The following is a 19671-nucleotide window of genomic DNA, read 5'->3' on the forward strand; positions in this document are numbered from 1 at the left end:
TTATAAGTATGTATTCAGACCTGGGGTGCGTGGATTCCTCCCCACACACACTCCAGTCGCTTATTTTCAAGCAGGAAATTACTGGCTTGGGATTCAAACCCATATGGTTGTTTTGGTTCCTAAGTCTGAGATCATTATTTTCAATAGGCAATATATATATAAGGGTCTGGGGCAGGTATTTATGAAGATATTGGCACCAAATTTGCACAGAATGCAGTCTTCCTCCTAATCTAAAGGCGCCTAAGTTTCACGTAAATTGAACAAAGTGGTTCAGTTTTACAGTAGATGACTTACTGTGTGGCTGCATTTCTCCCTACTGATTCCTAAACTGCTGGTCAAAAGGTCGACTAGCAGGGGCATTCTGGCTGGCCACAGCATTAAAAAACAACAACCCTTGTCTTAATAAATTCATTTTCCTACTCTTACAGTGACTATCTATATATATGGCTCAGTAATAGAACTTAGCATTTAGAAGTTTCCATGTTCAGTCCTCAGTATCTCCAATTAAAAGATCTGGCAGTAAATGATATGAAAGACTGCCTGAGAACTTGGAGAGCTGCTGCAAGTCTGAGTAGGCAACACCAAGTGTTTGATTCAGTATGAAGCAGTTTTAGGTGTTTCATTGCTCTGCCATTATTCTCTGTGGAGGATTTGGTTGCATTGCATCACACTAGCGTTGCCTGTCCACTAAAGAGTCCCCAAGTTTCAAGCAAATTAGATTAAGGGATTTAATTATACAGGCCCCTGAACGAGATACCTTATCTCTCTATGTTCTTAGCCATAATACTTCCGAAGAACAAAAGGGCCCTGCACCAACAAAGGAGGGAGGATATGGGAACTGCAGCTTGCCATGGCTTGTCTGGCTGGAAACACTCTGTGCTCATCCTTGGCAAGTATTCAGTTGTATGGAATGAATTACATTGCCTGGGAAATTGGTAAAATCAAAGAAAAATGGGAACCAATGATGTAACCACATGGATTGTTCCAGGGGTGGGCTTTTCCTAACACTGACAAAGCTTGGATTTAAATTATCATTGTAGAAAATCATGCTAATGACCTGAACCAGTGCTTTCTGAATCTTTAGTTTGGAAATTTTGTAAGGTACATGCCTAATTGCCATTAAAATACCTCTAAATTCATGGAGACAGCAGAGTTTTATGGACAATCAGAGCAATAGTAGGGTTGGGTGCTTTGGCATCTGAAGCAGCTCTTTGTGCCTGAAGCATCCAGCACTGCGCCATGGAAGGGGGGATGGGAGGCATGGGAAGTGGCGCATCAGTGGGCACACATGCAGGTGCAGAGCTCTGTTCCTGAGTGTGTGCGCCCACCGGCGAGCCAACACCCGCGCCTTCCCCCTCCCACAGTGCTGGCTGATTCGGGTGCCAATGGCCTCTTTGGATCCCGAAGTGCCCAACCCTAGTATAGAGGCACCCATGAATAGGCTGCTTGAATGAATCTATAGTTGTTGTTGTTGTTGTTGTTGTTGTTGTTAGGTGCAAAGTCGTGTCCGACCTATTGCGACCCCATGGGCAATGATCCTCCAGGCCTTCCTGTCCTCTACCATTCCCCGGAGTCCATTTAAGTTTGCATCTACTGCTTCAGTGACTCCATCCAGCCACCTCCTTCTCTGTCGTCCCCTTCTTCTTTTGCCCTCAATCGCTCCCAGCATTAGGCTCTTCTCCAGGGAGTCCTTCCTTCTCATGAGGTGGCCAAAGTATTTCAGTTTCATCTTCAGGATCTGGCCTTCTAAGGAGCAGTCAAGGCTGATCTCCTCTAGGACTGACCGGTTTGTTCGCCTTGCAGTCCAAGGGATTCACATTCCAGCACCAGAGTTCAAAAGCCTCAATTCTTTGACGCTCAGCCTTCCTTATGGTCCAACTTTTGCAGCCATACATTGCAACTGGGAATACCATAGCCTTGACTAAACACCCTTTTGTTGGCAGGGTGATGTCTCTGCTTTTTAGGATGCTATCTAGATTTGCCATAGCTTTCCTCCCCAGGAGCAAGCGTCTTTTCATTTCTTTGCTACAGTCCCCACCTGCAATGATCTTGGAGCCCAGGAAAATAAAATCTGTCACTATCTCCATTTCTTCCCCATCTATTTGCCAGGAATTGAGAGGGCCGGATGCCATGATCTTTGTTTTCTTGATGTTGAGTTTCAAGCCAACTTTTGCACTCTCCTCCTTCACCGGCATCAACAGGCTCTTTAGTTCCTCTTCACTTTCTGCCATTAGAGTGGTATCATCTGCATATCTGAGGTTGTTGATATTTCTTCCTGCAATCTTGATCCCAATTTGTGTTTCCTCTAATCCCGCCTTTCTCATGATGTGCTCCACATACAAGTTAAATAGGCAAGGCGACAGTATACAGCCTTGCCAAACTCCTTTCTTAATTTTGAACCAATCAGTGATTCCATGCCTGGTTTTCACTGTTGCTTCTTGACCTGCATATAAGTTTCTCAAGAGACAAATAAGATGCTCTGGTATTCCCATCTCTTTAAGAACTTGCCACAATTTGTTGTGCTCCACACAATCAAAGGCTTTAGCATAGTCAATGAAGCAGAAGTAGATGTTCTCCTGGAACTCCCCAGCTTTCTCCATGATCCAGCGTATGTTGGCAATTTGATCTCTATTTCCTTTGCCTCTTCGAAATCCTGCCTGTACTCCTGGATGTTCTCGGTCCACATATTGCTGGAGCCTAGCTTGTAAAATTTTGAGCATAACTTTGCTAGCATGAGAAATTAGTGCAACAGTGCAGTAGTTTGAACATTCTTTGGCATTGCCCTTCTTTGGGATTGGAATGTAAACTGACCTTTTCCAATCCTGTGGCCATTGTTGAGTTTTCCAAATTTGCTGGCATATTGAGTGTAGCACGTTTACTGCATCATCTTTTAAGATTTTGAATAGTTCAAGTAGTGCCTTTTAAAGAACAGCAATGTTATTGAGACTGAAAGCAACTGTGACTATATTGCCTTCCCAATATATTAGCTATCAAGTGATTCGGTTCTCTAAAAAACCTGAAACTAGAGTTTCTTATGTAAGCTAACATAATAATTGCCAGAAAATCTAGGGTAAGATATATTGTTTGCCATTTTTCTCCCCAGTATCCCAGTACAAATAGTTTAATTCTCGTCCCGTAGGCCTCAGCATTGACTCTATCATGAAATGGTTTAGAATCTACTCAGAACCAATTAAGGTAACATGTGAATATCAGAAAGAGAGAAAATTCCCGTAAATAGAGAGTTTAAAATTCCCAGTATCAGTTTGGAGGGTAGGCAATTCAAGCAAATAAGATGCTCCACAATTGTTTTCCTTGACCTTTTCACCCAATGGTTTGTCTAAGCAGAAGACCAAAGGTCAAGAATCACTTTCCAGTTTATCACCTCTTCCTCTCTTCTGTCTCATACAATCTGAAGCTTTCAGTACACCAAGCTGTTGAATAGGAGAGAAATTAACCTGTGTCACAAAAAGATATCTTCGCACCTGAAAATGAAGTAGTAGAGGAGGGAAGGTGTAGGAAGTGAGAAAATGTGTTGATGTTTATTGATTAAAGAGTTCGAAGCAGGAGGCAAAAAAGACTGTAATGTCACTGATGCGGGGAAGGATAGATGCCTTATTTTATTTTTTGCTCACTGTGTGTAGAAGGACTGTCACTGTGTTACTGCTTAACAAACTAAGAAATGAGTAGGAGTAGAAGTCACACTATCCATATGAACATTACTGTGGAGATTTACTATTAAACAATATGAGTTTAAGGACAAACTACAAATTATACCAAATATAACCCCTTAAAATGGCATGCTATATAATGTGTCATAAAAAGCTACCTCTCCAACATTCTCATTCTCTGTGTTTCCCCACCATGATAAGTGTACACCGAAGTTTACTGCAGAATTCGGAGTGACAGAACTCAACCTTACCAACTTATGACATGCCTGTATAGCATCACCCTTAAAAGATGTTTAAACGTCACTTCTTCATGCACAAGCAAATTGTTGTAGTGTTTCTTTCTAATATGTGACTTGAATTAGGCAAGTTGATTTATTTATTTTATTTACATCAGTTTTTATTAACTGCTACTCCTGGATCCTGCCAGCTCGTGGTGGTTTACAATAAAATCATTAAAACAAATAAAACTACAACAATAATGATGGCACAATATAATTCTATAACCTCCCTCACACCCCCTCCATGCCCGGTAAAAATGACACACCACTAGCCTTGGGAGAGATAGTCCTTGCCAGATGTCCGGCATGTGGGCTACTGCAGGGTGGGACCCGATCTTCCTTAGCCCAGCCAAATGCCTGGCAGAAGAGCTCTCTTACAAGCCCTGGAGAATTGTGTTAGCTCTGTCAGGGCCTTCAGCTCTTAACCCAAGTTAAGCACTTGGGTGACATTAAGCTGCTCTGAGACTCTGGGGAAGTGTACAAGTACATGAACAGCAGAAAATAATAGATATGGTCTATAGACATTCCATTATGTTTGACCACATAATGCGGCTACAAGGGTCCTAACTGGAACATCCTGGAGGGCCCATATTCAGCCGGTGCTACACCATCCGCATTGGTTACCAGTCTGCTTCCGGATCAAGTTTAACATTCTGGTTTTAACCTTTAAGGCTATATGCGGCCTGGGTCCGGCTTATCTGAGGGACTGCTTATTTATTTATTTAGATTTTTATACCACCCTTCCCTACGGCTCTGGGCGGTTATCTGCTTATGCCCCCCACAGGGCTCGTCACTCTGCGAGTATGAATATACTGGTGGTCCCGGGCCCGCAGGACATATGCCTGGCCTCGACCAGGGCCAGGGCTTTTTCAGCCCTGGCCCCAACCTGGTGGAACAAACTCTTGGAAGAGCTATGGGCCCTGCAGGATTTGTCAGCTTTCCACAGGGCCTGCAAGATGGAGCTCTTCCGCCAAGCATAAGGTTGAGGCCAGGGCGGCTCCCGGTGTCAGCTGTGGATCTCTAGCTGAAACCAACTAAGTCCCTCACTCCCAGATAGAGAATAATAGACCTTTGCTGGATGAGGGGAGGGGAGTGGGTTATATATTCATTATCCACCACCATGATATTGTGTTTTAATTATGTTTTTAATGGGTTTTATGGGATTTTATTGTTTTTATGAATTCTGTAAACCGCCGTGAGACATTTGAGAGTGGCGGTATATAAATATAAAATAATAAAATAATATAAAATATATCAATATGAGCATAATTATAAAGCAATGCTTGGTGGAATTTTTTCTGCCATCAGATAGGAAAATATTACATAGGTTGAAATAGCGTGTGAACAGCATCAAACTAGGGGAAATGACACATGGTAGGGGTAGCAGCACAAACATGGGGGAAGCTGCAGGGCAAGGTCTGAGTCCAGTGGCAGCTTTAAGAACAACATAGTTTTATTCATTGTATACAAGCTTCCGTGTGCATGGACACTTCTTCAGATACAATGAAATAAAACTTTTGCAACAATTACATATAGGTAGAGAGAATTGAGTAAATCGGGTTAAAAAGTTGTCTCCCAACATGGTGTACTTTCCTATCTACTAAATTTTAGGACGTGGTAAAAGCCAGAATATCCTGGAACGGGCGAGAACAGGCATTAAGCTAACAAGATACCCCCCACAATAAAAAACCAGTGGGATGCATTAAAGACACTTAAGAACAATATTTTAGAAATGAAAAAGTGGAACTCTCACCCCCTTATTAACTCGTTTTGGGTCAAAATGTCTCCATAGCCCCCAGAATGGGCATTAAACAAACAAGAGTACCAAACTCCCCACAAAAAAACAGAGGGATGCATTAGAAACACTCAGAACAATAATTTAGAAATGACCCTGGAAAGCTCCTACTAGTCTGAGTAGACAATACCGACCCGGAAGGACCAAGAGCCGATTCAGTAGAAGGCAGCTTCATAAGTTCAGTATTCCATCACGGCAAATGACTTCATATGTTCACATAGACTGAGACACAGAATTCCTATATCTCCACAACCTTGATATAGTTATAATTATCATGTATAAATAGTGTTATGAATATAAAACTGCTAGTTTTATCTCAGGCCTATAGTAATAATGAAATTACACAAACATGGGGGAAGGTTTCACAGGAAACATTGCTCAGAAGAGCCACAGATGGCATGTCGAAATGCCAAACATGGCTTCCAAGGAACTCAGTATAACTGTTTTACATTGTGGCAGACACCTGAGATGTAGCTGTTCAGATCAATATCATTTGCAAGCACAGTGATGTTCTCTTCTCCCTTGAAGTCATCAATGTTTTGAAACCTACTGAATCATAACTTTCCTTGTTATATTATATAATAATTACTCTTCTGTGAATAACTTTGTAAATTAAGGATAAACATTTGTTAAAATCACATATGTATTTGTGTTGTTATCTACCTGATAGCCATGTTAATCTGAGAAAAGGAAAAGGAGTGTTATTTAAGTTTGCTTCCCTTTCTTTCCTTCCATTTTGACATTGTTCAGAAAGCATGGTTATTTCTTAACATAAGGTAAAAGCATTTTGAACAATAGTGCTGTTATTTCTCTCAGAGTTCTCTCAGCCCCACCTAACTCACGGGGTGTCTGTGGTGCAGAAAGGAAGGGAAGGTAATTGTAAGCCACTCTGAGACTACTTGGGTAGTATAAAATCCAACACTTCTTCTCCTGTTTCTTTTCTTCTAAGAAGAGCTAAGACCAGATAGATCCTATCCTATGACTTGCTCTTTAATTGCTAGCTAAATCCCTCTTTCCAAAACAATTATTTTGCATTTTCTTCATGACTAACCAAGTTCAACCAGTAAATTATTTTGACACAAACCCACTCTTTGCACAATTTTTTCACATCACATTCATTCTTACTACAGTCCTGAGAAGCTGTCTTTCCAGACAGAGAACTAAAACAGCACACACAGCCAGATGCATTTATATTCTAACCTGGGACAAACTTTGTTTTTGTGCTTCTAACAACCTCCCATCCTCCCTCATGTCCAACCACATGGATCTGAATTGACCATCTTCCAGGCTCCACTTCATCATGATATTCAAATAAAGGTGCTACAGTGAACTGGCCCATGTTTATTCCACACAATGCCAGTCAGCCTCTTTCAGCCTTTTGACCATGGACTTTTCAGGCTTCTAGGAGCCCCGGAAGTGATGTCATCTGGCCCCCAGAATAAAGTTGTGTCCAGAACTGACACCACCACCTGTGTTGGCAGGCCTGAGGAGGGGAGAGACAGGAGGCAGTTTAAGCCAGGAGTAAGCGTGCAGGCTCTGCCCCTTCCCAGATGCAGAAACTACAAGAGAATTCACTCGTGCTTGGGAGGGGAAGCAATGGAAGTGGACAGCTTCCTAGCTTGTGGCTGAGTCCTTTAAGTCAGGAGGGGAAAGGCTGTGGACCTCCTCCAGAGCTCCTACACACCCCTCGTTGGGAATCCCTGCTCTAGAGGGTAAAAGGCAGCATGAACCGAAACAGGCATTAAACAAACAAGAGTACTGCAAAAAACAGAAGCAGTCCTCAACGAGGAAAAGGTTGGGGACCGCTGCACATAGTAACGTATTAGGGGCTAAAATATCTCAGGAAGACCCCAGAACTGGCTGGAATAGGCATTCAACCATAGTACCTCAAAAGATCAGTAGGAAGCATTAAATGAACTCCAGAATAATATTTTGAAAAGCAAAACACAGAAATATTGTCCAGATTAACTCTTTCCAGGACAAAATGCCTCAAGAATAGGGGGAAGGAGAGGAAGAGGAGAAAGTATTCCACAGTTAAGTGGCTGCATTCCAACCTGAGCAGAGGTTTCCTGAGAGGTGCTGGATAGTTGTTGCTCACAGGTTCAGGAATGGGCAGAACAAACCCTGAGCCATCTAGAACAGTGGTCCCCAACCTTTTTATCACTGGTGACTGGTCAACGCTTGACAATTTTACTGAGGCCCGGGGGGGTAGTCTTTTGCCAAGGGACATCGCCATTGCCACCTGAGCCCCTGACTAAAACATTGTCCTTGAGTGTCTGTAAAACATCCCACTGTTTTTTTTTTTTTTGCAGTACTCTTGTTTATTAAATGCCCGCTCTGGCCTATTTCAGGAGCATTTTGGTCTGGAACAGGTTAAAAAAGGTGTGAGAGTTCTGCTTTTTTCATTTCTGAAATATTGTCTTCAGGTATCTGTAACACATCCCACTGCTTTTTTTGCGGTTCTCCTGTTTGTTTGTTGCCTGTTCCAGGGTGTTACAGAGTCATTTTGCGCCAGAATGGGTTAATAAAGGGGTAAGAGTTGCACTTCTTCATTTCTAAAATATTGTTCTCAAGTGTCTGTAATTCATCTCAGATATTTTTTACGGTACCCTTTTTTCTTTAATGCCTGTTCTGGCCTGTTCCAGAGGCTTTTTGGCCTAGTAATGGTTAATAACGGTGCAGGATTTCTACCTTTTCCTTTCTAAAATATTGTTTTGAGTGTCTGTAGTGCATCCGACTGTTTTTTTTTTTTTTTGCTGTACACTTGTTTGTTTAATGCCTGTTCCAGGCCATTCTGGGCCATTCAGGCTTTTACCCTGTCCCACATTTTTAAAATCCTACCATACCCCCTAATAAGCAGACATAAGCCCCATACATGGTTCTTCATAAGAGTGTGTGGCTGGTCCAAAGTCACTGAGCAAACTTCATGGCAAAATAGGATTTGAACCTGCACTTTTGAGGTCCTAGTCTGCCATTTTAACTACTGCATCATGCTGGGTGCTTATTATTATTATTAATATGAGATGTGTCCTGTTTTTATTCCAAGAAGCCCAAGGGAGCATAGTTGAGGGGTTTGTATGCTGGAGATTCTTAACTATAGGATCATGCTACATCTGTAACAGCACATTGTTTACGCTTGTGCTAAGATCAGCCAGTCAGCCATTGTAATGATCAGTGGTGTTCTTTCCATGTCTTTGAGATCATGACAGTAAATAGAGACATTTTTTCTGCATCTGATTCTTTGCAAAATTCTGTACAATCTCAGAATGTGAAACAGTTTTTATTAGAATTGCAACTATAAGTTGGCAAACCTCCCCACTCTCCTACATATGACTGGGACAACGCATCCACTTTTAACAACAACAACAAATCGTCCAACCTATTATTTAAATCAAGCTTGTAGATTACATACCCAGCTGGGAAACACTATTAGCTGAGCCTCTCTGAATGTGCCGTTTTCTTACTCTCCGGTTTAAAATTATGGATCCTCTTAAGGTTAGAAAAATGTCTTGTACAGAGCATCAAGTCAGAGGGAGAGCGCGATCAGAGTACTAAATAAATCCTCCTCCAGGAAACAGAGCCATTCAGTGGCAGCCGAGAGAGGCAAAAAGAGTGCCCAGCTATTCGCGAGTTGGTGGTAATTCTTCCTCTACTCCGGGAGCTGGCGTTGACCTCTTAACAAAGAACAGGTTCAATCTGCTTCCCCTCCTCCACCCCGGGAGACTGATGAGGGTCACATGACCTTTCTAGACAGCACAGAATTTGGATGGTAATGTGTGCGAGCGGGGGAAGGGAGGACGCGGCTCACACACTGCGCGGCTGTACTGAAACCTTCCCCGGGAAAGCGTGGGGGAAGGGAAGAGCCCAGACTAGCTTCATTCCACAGACTTATTAAGATGCAAATGCCAAATATTTTTACCAGACTGTATAAAATTTACAGTTTCCTTTCCAGCTCAGGCAGACAACATTAACACACATTACGTTTTTTTGGTTACTGCAAAAGAAATGTAGTCAATGGCTTGGGGAGGCCTCATTAAGCGCTCAATAAAAAAATACGAAGAGGAAAGACTTTTTAAAAACAGGATCCCTAGCCAAAAGCCTCCATCTTTGATAATATTAGTGCGTTATTTGGGGAATTTCGTTATGAACATGAAGAGACGCAGAAAGACTCACGGTTTTATGAAGCAGATTTTAATTTCAGGAAATCAACATTTAAGAAAATTATTTGCAGCTGAAAAGTAGTATACAGAGCAGACCAAGAAAATATTAGTAAACATGATTGTTTACTAATTTCAACTTGTAATGCCATTTTGTGATCCTAATAGCATCAAACCCAGCCCCCCCTTCAATGAACAGATTCACTACTGTTTTAACAGAAGTCCACAATGGGATACTAATACTGTAATGATATGGATTTACATGTATTTTATTGTGGAAATGTGGATCCTGTTATTTCCATTTTTCCTTTTTTGGATCTGAGTATGAAACCAGGATCGCTTCAAGGATCGCTGCCTTGTTGTGCCGAAGGGGCTTGTGTAGCTTAGTGAAGCTATGAGCTATGCCGTGCACCGTGTGCAGGACCACCCAAGACAGACAGGTCATAGCTGAGAGCTCTGACAAAAGGTGATCCACTGGAGAAGGAAATGGCAAACCACTCCAGTATCTTTGCCATGAAAACTCTACGGACAGGTTCAAGAGGCAAAACAATATGAAGCCAGAAGGTGAGCCCCTCAGGTCGGAAGGTATCCAATATTCTACTGGGGATGAACAGACGGCTAGTATGAGTAGCACCAGTATGAATGAAGTGACTGGGCCAAAGCCGAAAGGACGTTCATGGCATCCGGCGCTCTCAATTCCTGGCAAATAGATGGGGAAGAAATGGAGGTAGTGACAGATTTTATTTTCCTAGGCAGATGGGGACTGCAGCAAAGAAATTAAAAGACGCTTGCTCCTGGGCAGGAAAGCTATGGCAAATCTAGACAGCATCCTAAAAAGCAGAGACATCAACCTGCCAACGAAAGTGCATATAGTCAAGGCCATGGTCTTCCCAGTTGCAATGTATGGCTGTGAAAGTTGGACCATAAGGAAGGCCGAGCATAAAAGAATTGAGGCTTTTGAACTCTGGTGCTGGAGAAGACTCTTGCGAGTCCCTTGGACTGCAAACCAGTCAGTCCTAGAGGAGATCGGGCACCAGTCAGGCACCAGACCGTGCTGGGCAGACCAGGTATGGAGCTGACAGCCACTGCAGCAGCAACACTGGCCTCAGCTCGGCCCTCCCTCTTCTGTCATGTCCTGCTCCTTCTGCACTCATGGTGGATTCTTCTGCACCTCCTTCTCGTTCTCCTTCTCCTGCTGTCGCCATCTCTGGAAAAAGATTACAGACAAGAAGTGGTGAGATGAGGAGATTGCGGCGATATTGATTTATTGGTGTGTTTTTAATTTTTATGCTGATGGTACATTCTTTGCAGTCAAAGGGTGGTGGGGTGAGCAGATGTGGGGGGGCTGTTTTTTAATTTTCTTTGCAGGGAAATTACAGCCATGGCATGGTGGGGTGAGGAGATGGGGGGGTTGGCTTTTATTTTTAGTTGCATATTTTAATTTTATTTTTATTTGCATGTGGGGACATGGTAGGGGGCATGGCCATCTGGCATCACTTCTGTACCTTGAAGCCTGAAAAATATTCATTCATTCATTCATTCATTCATTCATTCATTCATTCATTCAATTAATATACTGCCCCTCACTGCAACATCTCAGGGTGGTGGGGTATCTCCAGGGTAAAAGGTTGAAAAAAGCTATACAGTGTTATTATAATTTAAGCTTATTGAAACTAATGTGCTTTAGTTTGGGGTAATTCAGCACAGGATTGTACTTTTAAGGTTACATGTCCTATGGGGATAGGCATCCACATGGGAATACCCATAAGGCAGGGGTCCTCAGGAGGGTGCCTGTGAACATCATGGTGCCCCCAGTATCTTTCCTGGCACTTACGAAGTGCTTTTAGAAAATAGGCAGGGCCAGGTGGGGCTTTTGTGTGACAGTTTCTGATTGGCTGAGTATATTAAAAGAAAAACAAAACTGCCTTCAACAGCAGCTCCCAGCATAGGACAAGGATCTTCAATGCATGACTGAAGGTAAATTGTATTTATGCCAGCAAGTATCTTTAAATAGTATCTTTGTTTTTGTTAAGCAGAGCTTATTTATTTATTTATTTATTTATTTATTTATTTATTTATTTACCGCCTTCCCCTGAAATGATGAAGTATCATTATTACGGTTACACAAAACCTCACTTTCGACATTTTATGTTCACTCTGCTTTCTGTGGCAGCCATTTTGTGGTTGCATCCACTACTCTATGCCAGAATTCTAAAGGCATTCACAGGCTCAAAAAGGTTGGGGACACTTGCTATATGAAATACAATAGATAGTAATAACATTCCCTGCTGAAGCTGAACCTTAACTAATTTCATTTTCCCTACCCCTATGAGCAGCTGCTTGTGAAGTACTATAATACATGATAGGATCTGATTTACATGGAAAGTGTCGACATATATTAAGCCTGTGTACATGCATTTGTGTATAACAAAGGGTGTAAGCATGAGCATAGACAAGTGAGTCACTGGCCAACATAGATGTGTGACTAAAGTGGAAGGTTTCATCTGAAGTATGGTTCTGTGCTGCCAATCACAAGTGGAGTGCCACTCTAAGTATACTAGGAATATAGTTCTTTGACTATGTTCTATAGTTTCCTCTGTACATTTTTCATCTTCTATTTAGGAATTACCTTTTAAAGAAGCCACTTCATGCATCTGATGAAAGGGCACAATTCCACAAAAGCTTATGCTCACTGCATCTGTCAAGAGGAAGATGCCACAGGATTCTTTGTTAGAAATGTTATACAAATTTTAGTAATCTCACAGAAAATGGTCCTTTTGTGTAATTTTCTTTTTTAAAAACCCTGGCTTGCTTTTGTAAATTAAAAAAAAAGTCAGCTGGGACAAATCCGCTGACTATTTGTATAAAATATCCACTGGAGAAAGCTGGAATCATTATTACATTTTTTCAGGTTTCCATTTTTACAGTACATCTGATCTATTGAATATCTGGAAGAGTATTACTGAAGTTGTGCCTAGGAGAAACTTATGATAAATGGGCGAAGTGACAGAAAAATAATATCTAGTCACTGAACTTAACCACAAGGAAAAACTGAGGTACAGCCTAGATTAAGGTGACCAGATTTCAACATTGGTAAAGCAGGACACTATTGACCGGGGGGGGGGGGGTCTTGATTAAAGATTTGGTCTATATGGAGCAACAATATTTTTCATAGAATGCAAAAATAGTTTTGTAATATATATATTTTTAATTTCAACATAAGTACAATTTGCCAGGTGCCTCCAGATGTCCCTCCAAAAGTAGGAAAATCTGGTCACCTTAGCCTAGATGAGAGTCCACCAGAAACTTTAGATGGTTTCAAGTACTATCTTTCATTTGAAATAGATATAAACTAAAAAACTAACAAAAAATAGAATTGAAAATTCTTGGGTCTCCAATAGTATTCTATGGGCCATTCCGCACGAGTTCAAAGTAGCAGGAGTGTGGCAAATTGTAATTGCTACTAATTTGCAGTTATGTATGACGTCGCACACAATCTGCCACACTCCTGCAAACGATCAGCTAAAAGCGTTTCTTTGTAGCGCTTAAAGGGAAATCCCAAAAGGTGGATTCACCCTCCGAAAAGCGCTACACTCTTGCAAGCAATCTGCAACAGTTCCAAAAAAGACCTGTGCGTTCCCATTGTTGCGATTTCAGCAAAGTCTCTCCCCCTGGCTCTCTCCTCTGAACTTCCGCCATTTTTTTTTCTCGGAGCGAGCGGAGAGCAATGAATCTTAAAGGCAAAGGGGCTTTTTCGGAGCATGGTAACAACCGCCCATTGGCTGCTCGCCAGGGGCGGGACAAAGCACGGCAAATATCGCTTACTTCCTAGCGATTTTTGCCAAGACCGGAAACCTGTGGGAAACGATTGAAACGCAACTGGATTCCACTACAAAAGCAGGTATGCATAACGACAAATTTCACTATTTAAAATTGCGTTTTTTCTTTCCGAAACCAATTTGCCACATTGATCCTGGTGCGGAATGGGCCTATGTCTTCAGAATAAGTTCAAGTTCATTAACATCGAGGGGCTTTGTGATAACACACCTAAGACCAGCTTTTTATATAAGGAGAAAATATATACATACTATGATGGTTGTAAATTGCATTCAGATGTATTATTTGCAACATTTTGTTTTTTAAATACTTTAAGGCAGTGCCTCAGTTCCTTCCTAGCTGCCACTTCAATGGATTTTAAAGGGGGGAAAGAAATTAATAATATTAATACACTTCACAACTGATGTGGTGCCCGTATAATATGCATTTTGCTCATACAAAAGATACCACAAAACAAAATCACCACAATCTATTATATGAGCCAAACTGTAACTTCGCAAGGGTGCCAAAACAGCAAGTTGAAGCATTTATTTCATTTACCATAGTATTGGTAATACTGGACCAAGACTGGAAACATGAAGGGACTGATGTATAATTTCATGGTGGTTAAAGTAAAAAATAAGGTGGAAAGTGATTAAATGTCAAACAGAAGACTGAACAATTGCCACCACAAAATTTTGCCAGTTTTCTTCAGGTTTATATATTTTGTGCTGCATACAGTCCACAGAGTCCCTGTGATGGGACGATGCTAAGCCAACTATCAGAGGTGTGAAAGTACAGTTAAATGTAAATGTCAATTGAATAAATACTGCAGAGAAAACAGAGTCATGCCTATAAAGATTCTTTCAGAATAATAAAAGGAAAAGGACAAACGAAAACAAGTGTGCCCAATTGCAGTTGTAATTAAATGGATCAAATTTTCTGTAAGCCAATGTATCCCATTCATTCCAATTTTCCAGAGAGATCTAGCATGCCATGACACAACTGATAAATTGCTGAACATCTTTTGATGGAAAATCATACAAACTTTGTTGCTGAACATTTTGTAATGGCAAGAACTTGAAAGTGGCAATTCAGGCTCTCTGGTTACATCTCAACTGTGTGTATTTGTTACCCATATGGATGGTTTCTTCATTTGTTTTTGGAAATTAGCTTTTAATCAGAGATTTAGCAAGGAAGGTAATTTGGGATCTCTACCCATGGTTAAGGGGATGGTTCAGAATAAATCAGAATAACTTGTTGTTATTGTTAGGTGCAAAGTCATGTCCGACCCATCGCGACCCCATGGACAATGATTCTCGAGGCCCTCCTGTCCTCTACCATTCCCATTTAAGTTTGCACCGACTGCTTCAGTTACTCCATCCAGCCACCTCATTCTCTGTTGTCCCCTTCTTCTTTTGCCTTCAATTGCTCCCAGCATTAGGCTCTTCTCCAGGGAATCCTTCCTTCTCATGAGGTGGCCAAAGTATTTCAGTTTCATCTTCAGGATCTGGCCTTCTAAGGAGCAGGCAGGGCTGATCTCCTCTAGGACTGACTGGTTTGCAGTCCAAGGGACTCGCAAGAGTCTTCTCCAGCACCAGAGTTCAAAAGCCTCAAGTCTTTGACGCTCGGCCTTCCTTATGGTCCAACTTTCGCAGCCATACATTGCAACTGGGAATACCATAGCCTTGACTTTTGTTGGCAGTTGATGTCTCTGCTTTTTAGGATGCTGTCTAGATTTGCCATAGCTTATGTTGGCAATTTGATCTCTAGTTCCTCTGCCTCTTCGAAATCCTGCCTGTACTTCTGTAAGTTCTCGGTCCACATATCGCTGGAGCCTAGCTTGTAAAATTTTGAGCATAACTTTGCTAGCATGAGAAATGAGTGCAATGGTGTGGTAGTTTGAACATTCTTTGGCATTGCCCTTCTTTGGGATTGGAAAGTAAACTGACCTTTTCCAATCCTGTGGCCATTGTTGAGTTTTCCAGATTTGCTGGCATATTGAGTGTAGCACTTTTACTGCATCGTCTTTTAAGATTTTGAATAGTTCAACTGGAATGCTGTCACCACCACTCGCTTTATTTTTGCTCAGACTTCCTAAGGCCCATTTGACTTCACATTCCAGGATGTCTGGCTCCAGGTCAGTAACTACCCCATTGTGGTTATCAGGGATGTTAAGCTCGCTCTTGTATAGTTCTTCTGTATAATTTTGCCACCTTTTAAAAATCTCTTCTGCTTCTGTGAAGTCCCTACCATTTTGGTCCCTTATCATACCCATCTTTGCATGAAACGTTCGCTTCATATCTCCAATTTTCTTGAAAAGATCTCTGGTCCTCCCCATTCTATTGTTTTCTTCTATTTGTTTGCACTGTTCATTTAAGAAGGCATTCTTATTTCTTCTAGCTTTTCTCTGGAATTCTGCATTCAATTGGGTGTATCTTTCTCTTTCTCCCTTGCCTTTCACTTCCCTTCTCTCCTTAGCTATTTGTAAAGCTTCCTCAGACAGCCATTTTGATTTCTTGCATTTCTTTTTCTTTGGGATGGTTTTAGTTGCTACCTCTTGTACAATGTTGCAAACCTCCGTTCATAGTTCTTCAGGCACTCTCTACTTTGTCACCTCTACTGTATATTCGTCAGGGATATGATTTAGCTCATACCTGAGTGGCCTAGTGCTTTTCCCTACTTTCTTCAATTTAAGCCTAAATTTTGCAACAAGAAGCTGATGATCTGAACCACAATCAGCTCCTGGTCTTGATTTTACTGACTGTCTAGAACTTCTCCATCTTTGGCTGCAGAGCACATAGTCAATCTAATTTCTGTGTTGACTGTCTCAGAATAACTAGCCAGTGGTAAAACTGGAGTGTATTTTATTAAGAGGAATTTAAAAGGGGGACAGCAAGCAAGGTTGATTAAGGAAATGACAGGTAAAAAAAGGAAAAGTGTGTTTAGAAAAGGTGATATTTACTAATCAATATGTGAAGAGAGGTCCGTAGATTCAGCAGTAAAACCACTTTCATTTCATGGAGAGAAGGAGGACCTACACACAAATAGGGGTGCATGTATGATGGCCAGAACATACACAGGACTGGGGCATATTTTATAGGAAAAATATTCCCTAGAGCAATGCTGACGTTAGCCCCTAAATCAATGTGTAGATGAACTTGTCACTGCTTTACAAGAACCTTAGAAGGCACCTGAGCCCCCGGGGAGGGTGGTATATAAATATAAAAAATAAAATAAAAAAATTAATGCGATGGGTTGATCCACAGAAGAAAATGCTCAGTGAGGAATCTTGATGGGTTCCCAGAACTCAAACACAATGACTATAATTGCTTTACCTGAAGTAAATTCTAGGTGTAAAAGGTTTCTTGACAACCCTTTGATTATTGGACAGGACGCTATTAAGTTTGGGAAGGGTCTTAGGAACTGCTAACAGAGGTGAGCAGTTGTCTGGAAAGTGGAATTGGGAAATTGACAAGATCCTATTGTTCTATTGTCCCAAGGTATGCATCTTTCTGGGACATGGAGGAGGGTAATTAGTGAGCCAACCTCTCATTTCCCATGATCTAAACTATATGTCAAGATTTCTCCTAGAGCAGTGGTCCCCAACCTGCGGGCCGCAGCCCAGTGCCGGGCCGCGAAGGCCATGGCGCCGGGCTGCGGCTCCCTCTCCCCGCCCCCCCGCAGCAAAAAACTTCCCAGGCCGCAAGCTTGCGGCCCGGGAAGCTTCTTACTGCGGGAGGGCGGGGAGAGGGAATCAGGGCCGTCCGCGCCCATGTGGGCGTGGCCCGATGCGTGGGCGCGGCACGCGGGCTGCGCCCCAATGCCCTGTCGGTCCCCAACCTCAGAAAGGTTGGGGACCACTGTCCTAGAGACTGGCATCTATGCTGGTGTCTGGCTTGGGATAAACTGTATTTTATTCTTAAGACCTGGCTGACAGCTATTTTAAAGTCATTTTGGCCATTAAATAATACTTTCCATGATATTACAGAAGGGTGTTCATGGGTGTTTGTCTATAAACTGTCCCTCAGTGAGAGGAGTGGTCTGCCTGTTAACACTCTGGCATTATATGCAGAATCCAACTATTTAAAAAATAATAAGATGTTCCAATAACTTTGAGCAAATATTTGAAAAGTTCTTATTTTGGCAGGTGTGCATGATCAGTTTCCCAAAGACTAGGGAAGCACCATGCCCAGACTTTATAAGTAATTTTCCTAATCACAGTATATTCAGTAGCATTATTTGTATAGGAGAATGTTTTGCCTGTTTTTGATAAATGTGCCTGTTGAGAAACAAAAAGAAACTGCAACTTATAATTCCAGATTTATGAGTGCACAAAATAAATACAACCACTTTTCAGGCATAAACAAGGGAACACTCATAAAGACATCTATGTGACTATTAACATTCATCATTTTAATTTTTAAACATTCATAATATGTTTTAAAGTCACCACATTTTTTGCTACTTTTAGAAGACATACTTGCATGTAATATGCACACATTCATACATACAATGTCTGAATCATATGAGTCAATGAAACATAATTCTTGCAAGTCTCCCATTCTCCTCTTAACTTATTGGAATCCTGGTTAGTAAACTGAAATTTTTTGGTTTATAAATGGGGCCTCCCTACAAAAAACAGCCTCCCTTGAATACATCACTGATAAGAGGCCATGCTAGGAATATATTTAAACTGATGTTCCTGCTAGATTATAGAATGTGTTTTAAAATGGTTTTGGCATTACATCTGTATACAGTAATTATGTATATACTAGGCGCAAAGCCCGTTGTATCCAGGAATACAACGGGCGCTAGAGCTTGGCGGTGGGAAGAGGAAGGAGAAGGGGAGGAGTTGTCCAGTCTGTAAGGGCATGGGGTTGAATGTGTATGTTGTGTGGGAGGTTGTGGTGGCATGGAGACAAATGAGGGCATGAGTGTGGAGATATGGGTTTCAAGAACCTGTGGTTTGGAATGTTTGTTGAATATGGGAAAAGACTGCCCTTTAGGAATTGTGGCAGAGTGATTATAGATGAGATTTCCAGAGCCATATCTTGAGATATGTGAAGGGACTGGAGACTCTTCTTAGGGGGAGATTACATGGCAACCAATTCCTCCCAGTTCTGCATTCAACATCATTTCCCTTCTTGTCCCCCTGGGCTAGTCACAGTACACAAGTGTTCACCCTGCTTCTTCTGTTATGTGCCCAAATGCTTCTTTCACGGTTGCTCCTTAGAAGAAGAAGAAGAGCTGGATTTTAGTACTGTTTACTACCCAAAGGAGTCTCAAAGTGGTTTACAAACACCTTTTCCCTTCATCTTCCCACAATAGACAACTTGTGAAAGATGTGGGGCTGTGAGAGGTCTGAGAGAACTGGGAATGGGCCACAGTCACTCAGCATGCCTCAGGTGTCTCAAAGCAGTTTCCAATCGCCTTCCCTTCCTCTCCCCATAGCAGACGCACCGTGAAGGAGGTGGGGTAGAGAGCCTCAGTTGGAAGATGCCAACCCTAAGAGGAGGTCCCTCTGTGCCAGCAGTCTTGACTTTAGTCAGGTTTATGCACACCTAGGTAGTGTGGAATTCCAGAAGATAAACCTACACCAATCTGACAACCTCACCTCCTCTCTGCAACGTTTTCTTGACATGAAATAGGCCAGGGGGTGCTAGGTAGCTGCGAGGACATTACACAGTGTTGAGGTCCCACTTTCAGACTTCAAAGAATATGTTCAGGCCAGGGACAGCCAACCTCCAGATGGGGCCTGGAATTGCTGCTCATCTTCAGACTATACAGACCAGCTCCGCATTAAAAATGGCTACCTTGAAGGGGTGAATGTGTAGCATTGTATCCCCCTGTGGTTTAGGGATGCCAGCCTCCAAGTGGGGTCTGAGAATCCCCTGGAAGAACAGCTCATCTCTAGGCAGTTAGGCTGTAGGGAAAGCTCTCTCCCCTCACATGCA

General features: G+C 42.0%; 2 protein-coding genes across 2 annotated transcripts in view; one reads left to right on the forward strand and one right to left on the reverse strand.

Annotated features, from left to right (window-relative positions):
- Positions 1-9357, reverse strand: part of TBL1X (transducin beta like 1 X-linked) — a 202103-nt gene extending 192746 nt beyond the window's left edge. Inside the window, exon 1 of the mRNA XM_077343283.1 lies at positions 9154-9357. The gene's annotated coding sequence lies outside the window, so the exon portion shown is untranslated. The remainder of the gene's footprint in view (positions 1-9153) is intronic.
- A 38-nt stretch (positions 9358-9395) lies between these two features.
- ANOS1 (anosmin 1) overlaps positions 9396-19671 on the forward strand; it is a 263372-nt gene continuing 253096 nt past the window's right edge. Inside the window, exon 1 of the mRNA XM_077343277.1 lies at positions 9396-11132. Within this exon, the coding sequence (XP_077199392.1) occupies positions 10968-11132 (165 nt within the window). The 5' untranslated portion in view covers positions 9396-10967. The remainder of the gene's footprint in view (positions 11133-19671) is intronic.

Source organism: Paroedura picta, chromosome 6 (assembly GCF_049243985.1).
Source record: "Paroedura picta isolate Pp20150507F chromosome 6, Ppicta_v3.0, whole genome shotgun sequence".
Classification (NCBI taxonomy): Eukaryota; Metazoa; Chordata; class Lepidosauria; order Squamata; family Gekkonidae; genus Paroedura; species Paroedura picta.